This window comes from Equus asinus, chromosome 4 (assembly GCF_041296235.1).
Source record: "Equus asinus isolate D_3611 breed Donkey chromosome 4, EquAss-T2T_v2, whole genome shotgun sequence".
In the NCBI taxonomy this organism is placed as follows: Eukaryota; Metazoa; Chordata; class Mammalia; order Perissodactyla; family Equidae; genus Equus; species Equus asinus.
Genome location: NC_091793.1, coordinates 102,859,137 through 102,876,078, shown reverse-complemented (window position 1 = coordinate 102,876,078; position 16,942 = coordinate 102,859,137). Strand labels below are relative to the sequence as shown.

General features: G+C 34.2%; 1 protein-coding gene across 2 annotated transcripts in view; it reads left to right on the top strand.

The window, feature by feature from the left end:
* The window catches only part of KCNH7 (potassium voltage-gated channel subfamily H member 7), a 475,858-nt gene that overhangs the window by 295,896 nt on the left and 163,020 nt on the right, over nt 1–16,942 (top strand). For both annotated transcript variants that reach the window (XM_070507994.1, XM_070507993.1), the window contains exon 3: nt 7,848–8,003. In XM_070507994.1, coding sequence (XP_070364095.1) covers nt 7,848–8,003 — 156 coding nt within the window. The remainder of the gene's footprint in view (nt 1–7,847; nt 8,004–16,942) is intronic.

Genomic DNA, 16,942 nt, shown 5'->3' with positions numbered 1-16,942 from the left:
TGCAGTCTAGTTATACATGTGCTGTAAAGTGGAATATTTTCACTGCTCTCTTTTTCTGCAAACTTTGGGATGAATTTTAAGAGTAAATCATGAGTGAAGATGAAGTCTCTGTCATGTTTACTTTTCTTATCAGAAGTAGCATAACATCTGTTAAAAAATAATCAAATGGCGAAAGAATGTCAGATAAACTCTCCATTCATAGAAATTTCTCCTAGTGCTGCTCTAGGACTCCATAATGGTCCTCTCCTGTTCTTTAGATCACAACTTGTTCCACAGCAGAATCAATATCAGCAGGCAGTTACTTATATGGTGTGAGTTGAGGGATATCTAGAAGGTCCTACCCACACAACCAAAATATTTGTTCTATGTAGAGGCTACATTAGAGCTCATTTTAGGATAATTGTCATTTTTTGCTACTCCTCTTTAAAAAATTCTCCTGAAAGTAGTAATTTATTATACAATTAACAGTTTTATGAGAAATTAATTTGTCTTGTGATGCTCCTCCTTGATAGAAGGAAGTTCATAATATTTCACCTTGAAGGCCTGGAGAGAGTAGAGAAAGATGGAAGAGGTGCTGAAAGAAATAAATAAAAGGAAACATTACATACAGAAAAGCCAAGTACAAATTTTGCTGTTTCATCATTTGTGCCCCCACTTGGCTAAACCTTAAGTCATTTGTGACTGGTAGCTTCCTCCTTCTAGAAGGTCTAACATTCCTCTTTGCTTTTCTAATAGGCTTTTGAAGTCAAGATGAGCACTGCTGCCTCTTTGGTGAGGGCTTTGTATCATGAGGCTGTTATGTTTTGTTTTTCTTCTAGGGCAGGTCTCTAATGGTATTTTTTAATCTTCAAAGAGCTCCCCAGTCTGCTAGAAAGAAAGGAATTAAAAACTCTGAGGCATTCGCTAAACCAATCAGCTGTATTGGTGCTCCAAATGTGAACAAACCACGTAGCTCGTGGTTCTAAGAATGGTAAAGGCTTGGAGGAAATTACAGAGAGACCCTTGAGAGTTAACTCGTGCCTCTGCTGACTGTCCAACAAAAGGCAAAAAGAAGAGCTCATGTTATTGAGTTTTGCTCCATGCCGGGTACTGCTAACAGCTTTATACGTATGAGTTCTACTGAACAGTGTGAACTCGGACTGTGAACAAAATGCAGCTTACTTTTGTTTTTTGTCATCTCATTAAACTTTATTCAGTGAAGTAACTGACCACTGCCTTTGGATGGTGATTTGGCAGATTCTTTCCTTCTGGTCACTTTCTGTTCTAACAACAGCCTCCTTTCTAAAGTTGCTATCCCCACCCCGCTTCAGGTCAGAATGCAATAGGAAGCCAGCTTCAACTTCCTGCCCTCTTCCCTCTTCCCCACACTCTGGATGCTATTTGCTCCTTTCCAGGTAGAAGGTGAGAGGGAGGAAAGGTTATGGAGCAGGACAGTTCTTACCTGGCTGCGGTGTTTGCCCTGCCAGGGTCTGGCAGATGGGCAGAGCTGACGCTGTCCCTCCTGGACACTCTGCTGTGACTCTGCCTCCCTTCAGGTCCCTTTCCCCACTGATGCCATCCCTCCATCCCAGTGCTCCTTGCCTTTTCCCTCCTTGGCCTCCAGGATCAGGTAGTTTACCACTGTCTCTTCCTCTGGAGTCCCCTTGCCTCTCATCCCAGGAAGATCTTGTGCCCATCCTCATCCAGGAGACCTGATGATAAGTGCTATCCCACCAATTCTTGGGTGTACCCACTTGTTCCAATAACCATGCTCACTGTCTCTGCCAAAGAAGTTGAGAACTTGTCCCTTCTTGGCCCTCTCTACCCCCAGGGTTGAGGTTCCACTATGGCCTACCATTCATCCACATTGGCTTTCAAATACTTGTCTTCTCTGTCTCCCAATCACAGGGAGCACATTTCAAAGGTCCCGGAGTGGAACCTCAAAATGCCCTCATTGGGCCTGGCTTAGAAGGTGGCATCTCCCAAGTTTGGAAATATGGGAAACTCACATCGATGGGCCAGGCCTCTCCAAAGAAATCTCTTTGCCAATCCTCTCACACCAGTCTCTTCTCCACTCCTTGGTGGTTTTACACTCTTGATATAAAGGTTCCCTGATAGCTATTATATTAGCATATCATGTCAATGAAAACTAAAACAAGGAGAAGCCTATTCTAATACCCTAGTACATAGGTACTAGCTCTTTTGGATCCCAAAACAATTCTATGGAATAGGAATTATCCCCATTGTACAGATGAGTAACATGAGGTGCCATGACATTTAGTAAATCACCCACGTTTTACTCATCAGATAAAAGATAGAACCAAGATTCAGATTCAGACAGTCTAATTGGACAGCTGGTGTTCTCAAGCCATAGACTATATGCCTTTATCTACAGATATCATGTACATGGAAAATCAAGTCACCCTGCAGTGAATTGCACTTGGCCAAGGAAGCAAAACACAGAAAATTACTAAGTCTTGGAATAGAGTTAGACTTTTATTGAGGCTTATTAAACGATCAGACTTTATGCAACAAAAATATGGAATGGAACTATTTGAAAAAGATTAATCTACTTGTATAAAAATATGCTGCAATATCTCTCACCTACAAATGCAAAATCAATCACTTTTAAATCTTCTCCAGCTACCTCAGGTTTCTGGTTCACTTCTTTAGTAAAACACCTCAAAATAATTTTCTATAATTATGTCTGCTTCTTCTACTCTCATTCACTCTTGAATGCACTCCAAACAGTTTCATAGACACTAATCTATCAGAATATCTCTTGAAGAGGTTACTTAGGACTCCAGGATCTTTTCTCAGCACTCATTGTGCCTATCAGCAAGATTTGTGCAGTTGATCACGCCCTCCTCTTGCAATACTTCCTTCTCTTAGCCCCCCAGTGCACTACACCCTTGATTTTTCTCCCACCTCACCATCTGCTTCTCCACAATCTTCACCGCTTCTTCTTCATCTTCCTTTCTTTGATGCTACAGTGCTTCTGGGCTCAAGCCTCAAACTTCTCCAATTATATTTGTTCTTTAGATAACCTGATCCAGTCTTTAAATATAATCCATTTCCTAATGACCCTCAAGTTCGTATCTCTGGCTTGGACTAATCCCCTAACTGAACTACAACCTCTTGTATCCCACTGCCTTCTAGACATCACCACATGGATATCTTACAAGCAATTTCAAACTTAACATACTCAAAATGTATAGATTTACATAATCCCCAAAAACGCTTCCTCCCACAGTCTTCCTCATTGTAGTAAATGGTGTCTCCACTTTCCCAGTTTCTCAACCTCCAAATTTGGACTCTCATTCATTCACATCCCATCCAATATATCAGCGAATTCTATAAGCTCTACTGTGAAAACATCTCAAATAGACCCCTTCTCATCCCCTTCAGCAACACCACCCCATCTAAACCACTCTTATGACTTGCCTATGCTATTGGGATACTTTCCTAACTGGCCTCCCTGCTTCCATCCTGGCCTCTGCTACAAGCTATTCTTCACGTAGAAGTCAGAGGGACACTTTTAAGTCAAATCAGGCCAAACTCTGCACAAAACCCTCCAATGCTTTCCCATCTAACCCAGAGGAAAGTTCCAAATTCATACATTGGCCTTCCACACAACGTGGCTTTCAGTTTCTCCTTTGACCTTACCTACTCTCCAACCCCATCCTACCTTACAACCACCACACTGTTGCACTAGTCACACTGGCTCTCACACTGTTTCTTGAGCTTTTATAGGAGAAACATTCCCTGACCACTGCTATTATCTATCATGCTATCCTGCTTTCTCTGTCTTCTTGGTAATTATTTTCACTTGATATATTAATGCTTATGTGTTTATTTATTGTGTCTCCCCTTGTAGGATACAAGTTCCATAAGTGCAGATCTTTGATTTGTTTTTTCACTGCTGTCTTCTCATCACCTGATCTAAGAACCCAGAACAGTGCTTGACCCAATATTAGGTACTCAATAAACATTTGTTGATTTCGGGGCCATAAGGATGCCCTATGAATACAAACAGTAGAATAAAATATCTTTAAAGAGGCACAAAGGGAGGAGTCCTGGTCTTTTATTTTTAAATGCAGGTGGGAGTATGCCACTAATTTATTAGTAAAGGAGTAATTATTCAGATTACCCTGAGTTTGCTTGCTCTGTGGCTATGGTTAAAAATTAACATTCTAGACATTTTATTAAAATGAGCACTGTTCCTCCTAAGCAGTCTTTCCCACTTTGAAAATGTTTTTACTCCAAAGACAAAACATGGAAATGAACCTGAGTCTAATTAATATGAGTATAATTGCATGTATAATTATTGGATAATGTTATTGTAAATAAGCTTCTTCTTAGCAAACATAATTTCATTTGAATACAAGATTCACTTTTAAAAGTTCTGAACTTTTTATTTCTAGATTTTTTTAGTTCTCTTATTTATGCATTATCAAATGAGTCTATGTATTTTTCATTGCTGGATTATTGTTTTATGGCTTATATTTCCATTTCTCTTGCTCCCAATGTTGCATTCAAGAAAAATATTTAGGAGCACACAGTAATAACTTCTTAGGGTAATGTTACTTTACAAAAGTAGTATTTTAACAGAACTTAGAGTTTGTAGGATTATGCAAGCTAAAATGTTTCTGCTCTATGAAATATATTTGGTTCACCTCCTCTTCTAAATTCCATGTATCTCCTTTCAATATCTGCTTTCCAGGAGACTATGGAAGATTGATGGAGACATTAAATCCAAAAACTAAAAGAGAAAAACATGTAAATGTGAGTCTTCAGTTGACTTTAGAGGAGATATATTGCTTAATAGAAACATGCAGGAAACAATGATAGTGGGCAGTAAATCCCAGATTAATTACATTTATTCAATATGCTATGGAACCAATGCATATAGCTGCACTTTTTTATAAAGCACTGTAATTTATGATTTTTGGCACTAGACAGTAAATTTATAAGCATTCATGCTGAAAGACATGATTTTGTCCCTTATTACCAAAAGCAAAATTACTCTGCTCTATTACAAACCTATGAGATCTCTATCCTCACATCTTTTATTTATTGATTTCTCAAAAATCTGTGCTTTATGTTTCGTTATACAATCATCAGTATACCTCAAATGTTGAAAGATTTGAAGCTGCTAAGTAACAAATATTTGAATTCACAATGATATTCTAAATGATCCCGGAAACATCATTTTAAGTGGTAAAATCAATATGTATTTTGGTTCATTAGCAAAATACATAATGGCTATTTCTAGCATCTCCTCAGACTCTCTGTTTAACCAATTTGTATTGTGATGTTTGGCCTGAAGCACTTCTATTTTTAGTTCTAATGAAACAGGCTTAAATTGCTTATTTTCTGTTTACTAAAGTCATCCCGTTTGTTACTATGGGAACTATGACAAGTGCTCTAGCTATTTTATTAAATGAATTAAAAATATAGCTGAAGACTGAAGGTGCAGCATGTCATTCTTAAAACATACTTTCCAACATCTGTAAAACCATGGCCATACTTATAGAAAATAAGAAAATAGCTATAAATAAGGTCTTCTAAACTGCAAATCTGTGAGGCTATCCACGTTTAAAAATATGAATCATAACTCACACATAGGCATCCCCAATTTACAAAAAGTCTACGTTCTACAAGTATACTTGTAAGTAATTTCCTTGGAAATTAGAACACGTTCACCCATGGAAACAATTTCATAAATAATAATTAGATCTCCAGGCCCACCCTCAAAAGCTCTTCAACCTGTGATATCTCAGTCTATAGCAATGTTAGCAATAGCCTTTGTTCTCAGCTCTGATGACAGGAGCCATGTTGCAGGGATGAGAAGAAAGGAAAAAGTTTACTCATACTTATTTTGTTTTTAATAGGCAGAGCATATATTGGACACCATTTTGGAATACTAGCATCCACTAGACTTTGCTGGTGTTGAGGCCCCCAACTACATTCTTCGCTATTTGCCAGTGGCCCTGTCCCCAGCCTCTTGGTGTCCTCTCACTTTCCCACATCTCCCTCTGAAGTTTCATGCCCGACTTACCTTGCTCCCAACCTCCTCCTGCCTGTACATTGCACATTGAATCCTCACTTTCCTCAAGATTCAAGATGCTCCTAGCTAGTGTTAAAAAAGAAGGCAATCAAAATACACTCTATTGCCCAAACAATTGAGAACTCTTCCTTAAGTTTTTGAGTTTTAAAAACACAATGGAGTAGTCCCCTCTATCAGTAGTTTCACTTTCTGTGGTTTCAGGTACCTGTGATCTACTGCACCCAAAAACATTAAATGGAAAGTTCCATTTCAATTTGTAAGTTTTAAATTGCACACTGTTCTGAGTAGCCTGATGAAATCTCATGCCATCCCACTCCAGCCCTCTTGGGATGTGAATCATCTCTTTGTCCAACATGTCCATACTGTATACACTACCCGCCCCTTAGTCACTTAGCACCCAGCTTGGTTATCAGATCGACTATCACAGCACCACAGTGCTTGCATTCAAGTAACCCTTATTTTACTTGATAATGGCTGCCAAACATAAGAGAAGTGGTGCTGACAATTTGGATATGTCAAACAGGAGCCCTAAAGTGCTTCCTTTAAGTAAAAAGGTGAAAGTTCTTGACTTAATAAGGAAAGAAAAAAAATCATTTGCTGAGGTTGCTAGGATCCATGGTAACTTTTATTACAGTATGTTGTTATAATTGTTCTATTGTATTATTAGTTATTGTTAATCTCTTATTGTACCTAATTTATAAATTAAACTTTGTCCTAGGAATGTATGTATAGGAAGAAATGTAGTATATATAGAGTTTAGTATCGTCCTTAGTTTCAGGCATCCACTGGGGGTCTTGGAATATATTCCACTGTGGATAAAGGGGGACAACTGTACTTTTGAACCTAGACAAATCCCAACCTGTGAAATTTCCATCGCTATGACTAACGAAAATATTCAGAGGGTAATGATGTAAGAAAACCACTTTGAGGGAATGTTCAGTTGTAGAAGTCAGATCCAAGAAGTCAGTCAGAAGCCAGTTGATTTAAAAGAAGCCAACTTCTTGACTGTATTCTTTAAATCTTGGCTCTTAGGTTTTCTGTTAGAGATTGGGTGGTGTTAATTAATTGTAAACTGAGTTATCTCTGTTCACTTCATTTCCAGAAGATTCTAATAAAATGTATTTTATTAGCCCTATAATTCTGCCTTTAAAAGAGTATCATCTTCCTGGTTGAAGGGGTCAAATTAACACAATAATATAGACAAAATTTTGTTCTTATTTTATGACAGATTACAAACCAAACAAAATCATCGTAATTTGGGCACTGTGAATTTTGCACAAAAAAGGAAGAAATTACTGGAACATTTAAGACAGAGTCAATAATTTACTATTTCATGTCCAAGAAAGGAAAAAAAGGAAATAATTTGCTTAATGCTAAAATCAAGATGACACAAAATGAGTTATATTCATTGTTTATAAAGCTATATTTTATATAGATTCAGAATTAATCAAAATATATAGGGAAAGGCTAAGAGTTTTTTCTAGAAAGTTAAAGAATGTCTTTTTTTCTATACTAATTATTATAGTGGTGGATGTGAAAACAAATAAGATTTGATATTCTGTTTTTCCATAATGTAGTACCTGAATTTGCCAGTAAAGTCTTTCTGGCAAAATTTGTACATTTCTGTGTAAATATATGTGTAATAAAATATAAAATAAAAAACAAAATTATTTTTTATTTAATTTCAGTGGTCATTTAAGATAGAAAATTCTATAAGGGTTTCACAGAATTTTAATATTATTGATGCTTCAAAATAAAGACATACTTTTGACCTAACTCTCATTTTTCATTTCCTTAGGGTCCACTTTCATTTGTAACACTCACATAATTCCAGTGAAAAACCAAGAGGGAGTGGCTATGATGTTCATCATTAATTTTGAACACGTGACAGATGAGGAAAATGCTGCCTCCCCACAGAGGGTAAACCCAATATTACCAGTCAAAACTGTAAACCGTAAGTAAAAGGCAACATGTACATAATGCTCGTCAAGTTGTCCTACTGTAGTAATTTTAATACACTTTTCCATTTTGACTCAGTTCTCAAAATATGTTTGCATTGTAAGTAAAATAATTTTAGATAAGGAAAAGCCATAGCTGATGTTACCCTTGGTGCCCTACACAATTGATCAGCTGATTTCAAAGCCGTTTGACTTGGATATACCATAGTTCATTCAACCAGTCTCCTACTGATGGACATTTAGGCTGATTCCAAACTTTGGCTGTTACAAATAACGCCAGAATGAATTGTGCATATGTGTTCTCATATGTGTATATGTATATTCTTAGACAAAAGCATCTTCAGGGTAAGGTTCTGTAAGTGGGATTCCTGGGTCAAAGGGTAAATGTACATGTAATCTTTTTAGAAACTATCAAACTCCCCTCCTTATGGTTGAACCATTTTACACTACCACCAGCAGTGTATTAGATCTTTTCCCCAAAGCCTTGTGGACAGAGTGAGTCAGGCTTCACAATTTTTGTCTTTATGATAGGTGAGAAGTAGTACCTCAATTAGTTTTAGTTTACTCAATATGAATGAGGTTCATATATTTAAGCACTATGAGCATTTCTTTTTCTGTCAATTGTCCATTTCTCATATATATTTTCAATTTTTTGTTGTCTTTTTTCAAATTATAGAATAAATGACAGATTGCTTCCCCAGCCAATAATTTGTCTTTTATATTTTACCTGATTTTTGTCATGTAAAGGTGGGGGTTTTTGGAATGTGGCTAAATTTATCAACCTTTTCTTTTGCTGATTCTCAATTTTTGAGCTATAATTAGAAAAGCTTTCACCATTCCACAGTTGTAAACAAATGCAATTTTTTTTCTAGACCTTGTATGGTTTTATTTTTTAGTACCTCTGATCCATTTTAGGTTTAGCTTGGTTTATAATGCAAGATATAAATTTAATTTATCATTTTATCAATGGCTCTCCAGTTGTGCTAACGTCATTTATTGGAAAGTCTATTTTTTCACCTGTAATTTGAGATGCTGTGTTTACCATGTACCAACCTTCCTTAAGTGCTTACGTATATTTCTGCACTTTCTATTCTGTTGGTCTTTTTATCATATAAAATCACACTGTTTTAAATATACAATTAATCTCTGATATGACATGCACCCTTTGATATTAATTTTCAGGTGTTTGGGGTTATTTCTTGCTGAATATTCCATATGAACTTTAGAATCAACTTGTCTAGATACAGAAAAAAAATTGGATATTTTATTGGATTCACATTAATTTTATAATTGAATTTGAGGAAAATTAACATCTTTATGATGTTCAGTTATTCTATACAAGAACATTATGTGTATTTTCATTTTTAAGTCTAATTTTTGTGTCTTTTAGAAGTGTTTTAAAATTTTCCTTATTGTTTAATTTGCTACTCGGCATTTAACATTTTTGTTGTTGATGCTATTATAAATAGAATCTTCTCTTTCATTATGTCTTCTGATTATTTTAAAGCCTCCTGTTTTTTTCTGAGTATGTTAATTGTATATCCTACCATCTTAGTAAGTTTTCTTAATTTGCAGTGGTTTATATATTGACTCTCATGTGTTTTTCAAGAGTCCAATTATATCAAACAGAAAGTGTTTTACATTTTCCTTTCCAATTCTTACACATCTAATAGTTTCTTTTTTAATTGTGCTGGCTATTACCTCCAGAATATCATCAAAAAAGAAATTGTGGTGAACATTACGCCTTGATCCTGACTTTTATGTGAATGCCACCAGTGTTCCCCATTAATTCAAATGATGACCTGTGGGTTGTGTTCTATGTGCTTTATAACTTTAAGGAAGTTTTCATTGACTTACATTTATTAAGTATGGGTGTTGAAATTTGTAAATTGCCTTTACAGCATCTATGGATATGAGTGTGCCATTCTGTTTTCTGATTTTTATGGTAAATTTCATTAATGGAATTACTAATACGGAACTCTTCTTACATCCTTGGAAGGAGCCACATTTGGACATGACATATTTCATTTTGCAATATATCATTGGATTTGTCTAAAATTGATTTAGAATTTGCGCATCGATATTCATTAGGGAAACTGATCTGTAATTTTTGTGTGTGTATGTGCAATTTCATCAAGTATTTGTATCGATGTTATAATTCCTCCAGAAAATAATTTGGAGCTTCTTCTCCATTTTCTATGCTACAGAACCATTTAAATACTTTAGGGATTATCTGGACTTTAAAATTTAAGTATGATCCCCCTGTGAAATCATATAGCTCTAGTACTCATTTGTAGAGTAGCTTTTTGAAAATTTTTTTCCAGAGATTGGACTATTCAAATTATCCAGCTCACCAAGTATCAGTTTTGTTAAATTTTATTTCTTGAAAAATTATTTATTTAATGTAGATTTTTAAAATTTATTTTAATAGAATTATGCAAAGTTGCCAGTTATGATATTTTAAGATTTCCTCTGTTCCTATAGTTATTTCCTTCCTGATATTTCTCAGTTCTTCTATTTTGTTTTCTCCCATTTGAAGTTTTCTGTTACTTAGTGCTTTTGTTTCCAAGGAACTAAATTTCATTGTTTTATCAACCCTCTTAGTTTATAAACTCATAAAATTTTGCTTTTATCTTATTAATTCAGGTTTTTATCAGCTTACTTTGTTCATCTTCTAACATAATTGATTTATCTGCATTCTTTCAGTTTTTTTGATATATGATTTTAAGGCTATATATTTTTCCCCAAACACTGTGTAAGCAATACTCTATGAATTCAGATATGTGGCATTTTCATAATCTTTTTTTAGAAAATATGCAAATTTTGTTTTCTTAGTTTTTAATTGGAGTTGTTTTGTGTAGAGAATTTTTAATTTTCCAGTAGGAAAGGTGTTTTTTTAAGTATTATTTTATTAGTAACTTCTGGGTTTATCATCTTATGGTCATAAAATGATGTCTTTATTATTTCTCTTCTGTAGTTTACTAAGGTTTTTCCTATGGTTTATTATTTGACCAGTTTTCATGAATGATCTACATGAATGTGAAAAGAAGGTGATATTCAAGAATATTAGGGTACAAAAGTTGACATATACTTTGAAAAGTCTGCCTTATTGTGTTGTTTTTTAAGACTTCTAAACTTTTCTTTCTTTTCTGTCCATTAGATGTGTCTTGGATTAAGAGAAGTGTATTAAAGTCTTCTGTTATTAGGGTATTTTCTCTGTTTTTTCTTGTATCTCTTGTAATTTCTGTTTTACAAATATTGCTGCTGTCTCACTTTTTTCGTAGCTATTCACATTTCACAGATAGTCATATAAATCTTTATATTCTTACTGTAAGTTAGCCTGTAGCATGCTAGTGTATCATATTTTTTAATTAATAATTTTCCATCTAAATTCCACTGTATCTTAGATCATGACACGTGTTTTTTCTTTTTCCATTTTCTTGTTATATCTTTCAACCACCTTTTAATCTTTTTTTGTTTTAGTTATGTCTTTTTTATACATTGTAGAGTTAGGTTCTCCTTTGTTTCTTGAAATAAAAAACACTTTTTTCATTTTAAACTACAATAGGCGTTTACATTTATTGATATAACTAATATATTTTCTCTTAGTACTAACATATTGTATGTTAAATATGCTCTCTTAAAGTACTTCATGAGGTTATGTTTTCTTTTCTCCTTTTTACTGTGTGTTTTTGGTTTGTGTGACCCTGTTTTCACTTTTATTTTGGTATTCAGGTACATTTGTATTTTTTTCTAGCAGTTATCTTTACAAAAACATTTTATATAATGCCCTTCATCTCTACCCCTTTTCCTCAGACACTGCATTTTGGTTCCTTACTATAGCAAGAATCAAATTAGCTTCTAATTCTTTTCTTCCCCTTTTTCACCATGAAATTTTAGTTAATAATATTACCTGCCTTAATGCTTATCTTACCTATCTTATTCTTCTATCTTTCAGTCTGTCAATTTAAATTATGTCATTTGACTCCCAATTTTTACCATCAGGGCACTCAATGAGCTTATTTTACATTTTCTTCTTTCTCCTTTGCCTCTCATTTTGTTTGGTTGTGGTATTTCTAGCTTGTCAGTGGTTGTAATGTTTACCTACTTCTCACTTTTGTTTTGGTCTTAAATTTCTAGTGAAATGTATTCAGTGCTTACCACTAGTCTTTTTGCCAAAGGTTCCCCATTGTAACTTCTTGGATGAAGTTCATCCTCTTCAGGAAATGTTTATGAGTAAAATATTTTCATGGTTCTTTCATGTTCAACGCTATTTTTCTAGAGCCTTGACACTTGAAGGACAATCTAGGTAGACATTACATATTTGGCTCACAATTTATTGCCCTGTGAAACTTGTAGATATTGTTCCACTCTTTTCTTTCATCCAATGTTGCTAATGAGAAATCTGATGCCAACCTACTTGATTACCCTTTGTAAGTGATTTTGATAGTTTTTCAGAGTCCCAGAAGACTTCAGAAATAAACTAATAATAGGAGACTTTAATACTACTTCTCTTTCAAATCATGAAAGACTTTTAAAATCTAAAATTTTTACTAGCATATGTCCAGATTTGACTAATCTAAATCAATTTTCCCAGACACATGATGGGCCTTTCAATATGTAAATTCAATTTACCTGTTATTTCAGGAAATTTTTTGAATTATAATTTTAAATATTTATTTGATTTCTTTTTTCTTGTTTTTCTTCTTCAAGGACTCAAATAATACGTATATTGGACCTTCGTTGTCTGTCTTTCATATTTATCACTTTCTGTCTGGTCCTTTTTTCTCTCTATTTCTGTTTTATTTTCTTGGCTTCTCTCATTTCTAACCTTTATTCTTGTGGGTGGCTTGTACTGTGGTTTTAATTTTTTACATGATTTTTCCTTTTTCTTTCCTGAATTTATTCCCTATATTTTTCAGTTCTAGCTTTGCATTTTCTTCTTGTTTGTCCAGTTCTTATTCCATGTTTTTCAATTCCTGACTCATAATTTTATTTCATATCTTCAATTGTTGGCTTAAATGTTTTAAAATTTATTTTGGGGTGTTAAATAGTTATTCTATTTCATAATTATCTTTTTAGCACAATTTCTTCTACAAAGTATGTTTTTATCCCCATTTTCTGTTTTTTTTCTTTGTACAAATATTAGAGTTTTCTTGTTTATCTCTATTCATGAAGGACTTTCTTGGATCGGCATTAAAAGGAAATCTGGAGAGGGGCAAAAGGAATGGGACTTATTTGAGTGGGTTTCTCAGTTTTCCAATTCAAAGGCTCATTCATACATTGCAAGGAGTTTGTAAATTTGGGAGATTTTTGTTGTTTGTTCTTTAAAACATATGGCACTCCCTGTTTTTCCTTTGTCTTCTGATTCTTCTATTCCCTCTTATTTCAGTAAGGAGAACTTATATTCAGCTGCTTCCTTATTTCCCAGCCTCCAAGAGACAATTCCACATTTGGAGCTCCCTCCACCTCTCCAGGAAGTAGTGCTTTTCCGAGGCTGCTATCTGGGGTCTTGTGCACTTTTCAAGCCACTTTCTATTGTCTCTCTAGTAACCAGTGCTCTGCCCATTCAGGTCATGGATCTGCTCTCAGTATTTCTTACTCAGTGTGGAGCCCTCTTCTTCTGAGGGTAAACCATATTTTATATGTGTCCCATCACTCGAAGGAGACTTTTGTACTCCTCTTTTTTCACTTAGTTTCTGCCTGATTCTCTATTGTACTGTGCTCTCCTGAGCCAATTCTGCTGGTCTTGGGCCTTTATTTCCCTGCCTACACATAAGTTAAAGTTTGTAGTGTCTCTTTCTGTAGTTAGTCTTTGGGCATAGTTTATGAGTGTTTTTATTGGCCTCCCTATTGATCTCTATGGTTTTTAGGAGGATCCATGAAGAAAGTGAAATTTAGGCATCTATCTTTGTGGGAATCTGGAAGCCTTATCACAAAATTTAATGTCTGAGAAAAGAAATTGTTATACTGTATATAAATTCAGATAGAAAATTATACATAAGACAGAAAACACAGTCCCAAAAGCCTATGTTGTAAAACTAAGTCTAATACTAAATCAAATGTACACCCAGCTGAGAATTTTTTATAGTGTCAGTTACTTCCTTAGGTATGTCTAAATGACAGTACAATATTCTATTAAAAGATTATTGGGACAAATATATTAATGTAATATGATTCCAACATTCTAAATATTTTTCTCTGGACAACACCACTTGGGGAAAACTCTTTATCAAAATCACCAATTTGTCAGTCTTCCATGTGACATATTTAGAAACAAAATGGAACTACTGTAAAAAACTATTGTAATCCCAAAATCTTGCTCCTTCAAGTTGATGACTGTTTTGATTTCTTTATTTTCTACTAACAAATTCCATCATTTTTTAATGATTCCTGGGAGTATACTTTAGGTAATGACAGCCTGTATTTTGATCTTAAATGTCAATAAGAGAATTTGTTTTGAGGGTGCCTAGTTTTGTTTCTTCATTGTCTCCACAAATTATTCATTTTTTCCAAAAATTAGTTATCTTGCATGATCTGTAAAATTGGATGGAAGTGAAAAATGGAGTGATGTTACAGCAGCATGGCAAAAAGCCAGGGATTTTTTTAAAATAAAATATTCATTTCAAACTGAAATACAAATGGAAACTTGAAACTTAGATTTCTTTAATGGAAGATAATCTATACAGTAGCCTCCCAGGATATAATATATTACATACGCAACTTTATACTGTGATTAAAATAGCATCTCATGTGAACGTCATAGCAAATTCAACAGAGATTGTTTTTTATTTTGTGAACATGAGTGATTTCCCTACACTGTGGCTGTCATTCACACAAGGAATCATTGGATAAAGTACAAATATGCAAATAAAATTGTTTCTAGAGCATTGCAAAGGCCCATTATTTACAACCAGTGTATTGGTTTTGATTATACCTTTCTGTTATTATATGCTTTAAATTTCCCTTTACTTGGTGTCAGTTTTTGAAGAGTTGACTGTTAAATCAAGCAGAAAAGTTAAAGAAAGACAAATTAGACTTGGTAACTTCAAAATTTCCACTTTGTGTTATTTCTTATCTTGGGCAAACTCCTGCTGATATTTTTTTCTTAAAATATAATTTTACCACCTGTGTAAAATAATGATGTTGGTTATTTCAAACATTGTTGCTCCAGTGGTAGCCACTAAAACAAACAAACAAAAAAAGAAAATCAAATCAAATTTTGATACACCTTTTGTCCAGAAACATCTTAACCTTTAAAATGATTAATTTCTTATCTAAATAGGAGTGTGTACAGGTATGTGTGCATGTGTGCCCCTATGTGTTGGGATTTAAGTGGGAGTAATGGGGAAATGGCTACTGTTTGTCTGAGAAGATGTGGTATTCTTTAGACTGGCTCTCCTGAAATGTAGGCAAACTAAAGGAAACAATGTGAACTGACAACATAAGAAATAGATGAAAAAGAAATGACATGTTGAATTAAGAAGATTAAGTAACAAAAAAGGAGCTAAATATACAAGAGAAAAGATGGATCATAAAAAGGGACTATGATAAATTGGGCTGAGTAAATTCTGGAAACCTAGAAACTTGTTTTGTACTGAATGAAGTGGTGGGTCATTTCTAAATGCAAATATCTAGTTTCTGGATCAGGAACCCTATACAACAAAAGTGAGCAGCTATCTCTGGAAAGAACTAATTTTTCACAAATTTATTCTCTGTTGAAGACGTAGGACCAGTCACAAATAGATGACTTATGTCCCCTGGTATGAAGCAAGTACAGAAGAGAGTATTATTTTGTTAGGCTTAACTATCAAGTTGATAAGTGCTGCACAATTGAGTCAATTAATTGCTACAAAATAAATGTAAATACCCAATAAAAGATGTTATTAAGCTTTTTCTCGCTGATGGTTTCTGTAAAAACTTTTCAGCCTGAAAAACGGAAATAGTACCGAGGGGAAGATAAAATTGCACTTTTCCTACCAACTAAATGGGGGCCACATTTAAAGGAACTAATAGCAATGGGAAAATGTTCTCTTTTTGCCTGCTTTAATATCTGTTGTTATGAAATATTTGCATAATGTGGAAGATAACCAAATTATGTCTTCTTGCATACACTATTAATTTCAGAGTTCATTGTCATCAAGTTTGAGAATTTTGCTTTTATTATTCTAAATAAAGTATTTTTGTTTCATTTTAAATTATTTACAAGTATATTTGAGTTTCATATTTCTTCTATTTTATAGCAGGAATCTAGAATTACCAGTCTGGTTCACACACACACATACACATTTTAATCTGTTAAAAATTTTTCAAAGGCATTGGGGGAACCTAAATTAAACAACAATTCTTGGCTTAACAGTAGATGTCCAAACAGAAAATGAATGCATTCTATGTTTTTATCTTGTTTTAAAACCAATCAATTTGAACCACTATAAAAGTTGACCTTAAGCTCATATCCCCAAATAAATTTTAACTAATAGCATTTTCATTTCTATCAGTTTAAAATAGTTTTCATTTAAATTTAAGTCTACTTAATTTACTGTTGGCATCACTGTCAAAAATCCATGAAGTATTCTCACTTTACTAAACTTGAAACATTTGCCAAGAAGAAAACAGGCCCCAAGTTAAGTATTTCATTCACAGAAAAGTAATGCATTTTATCATGTATTATTTTATAAATGATTATACTGCATGTCAAAACTATGCATGAGACCCTAATTTTTGTTTCAGATCATTCACCTCTTTCCCTTAGCAAGTATCTCCGACCTTCATTAGGCTTCTCATGACTCTCATCTCAAATTCACTTCTCTGTCCCCACAGATAACCTCACCTCCCACACCTCAGAGCAGAGGGGTAGGGCGTGGGCAGGAACTCTCTTAATCAGCCTGCCCTCGGCAAATATATCTCAACCCCTGGTAATAAATCTTACCTGAGT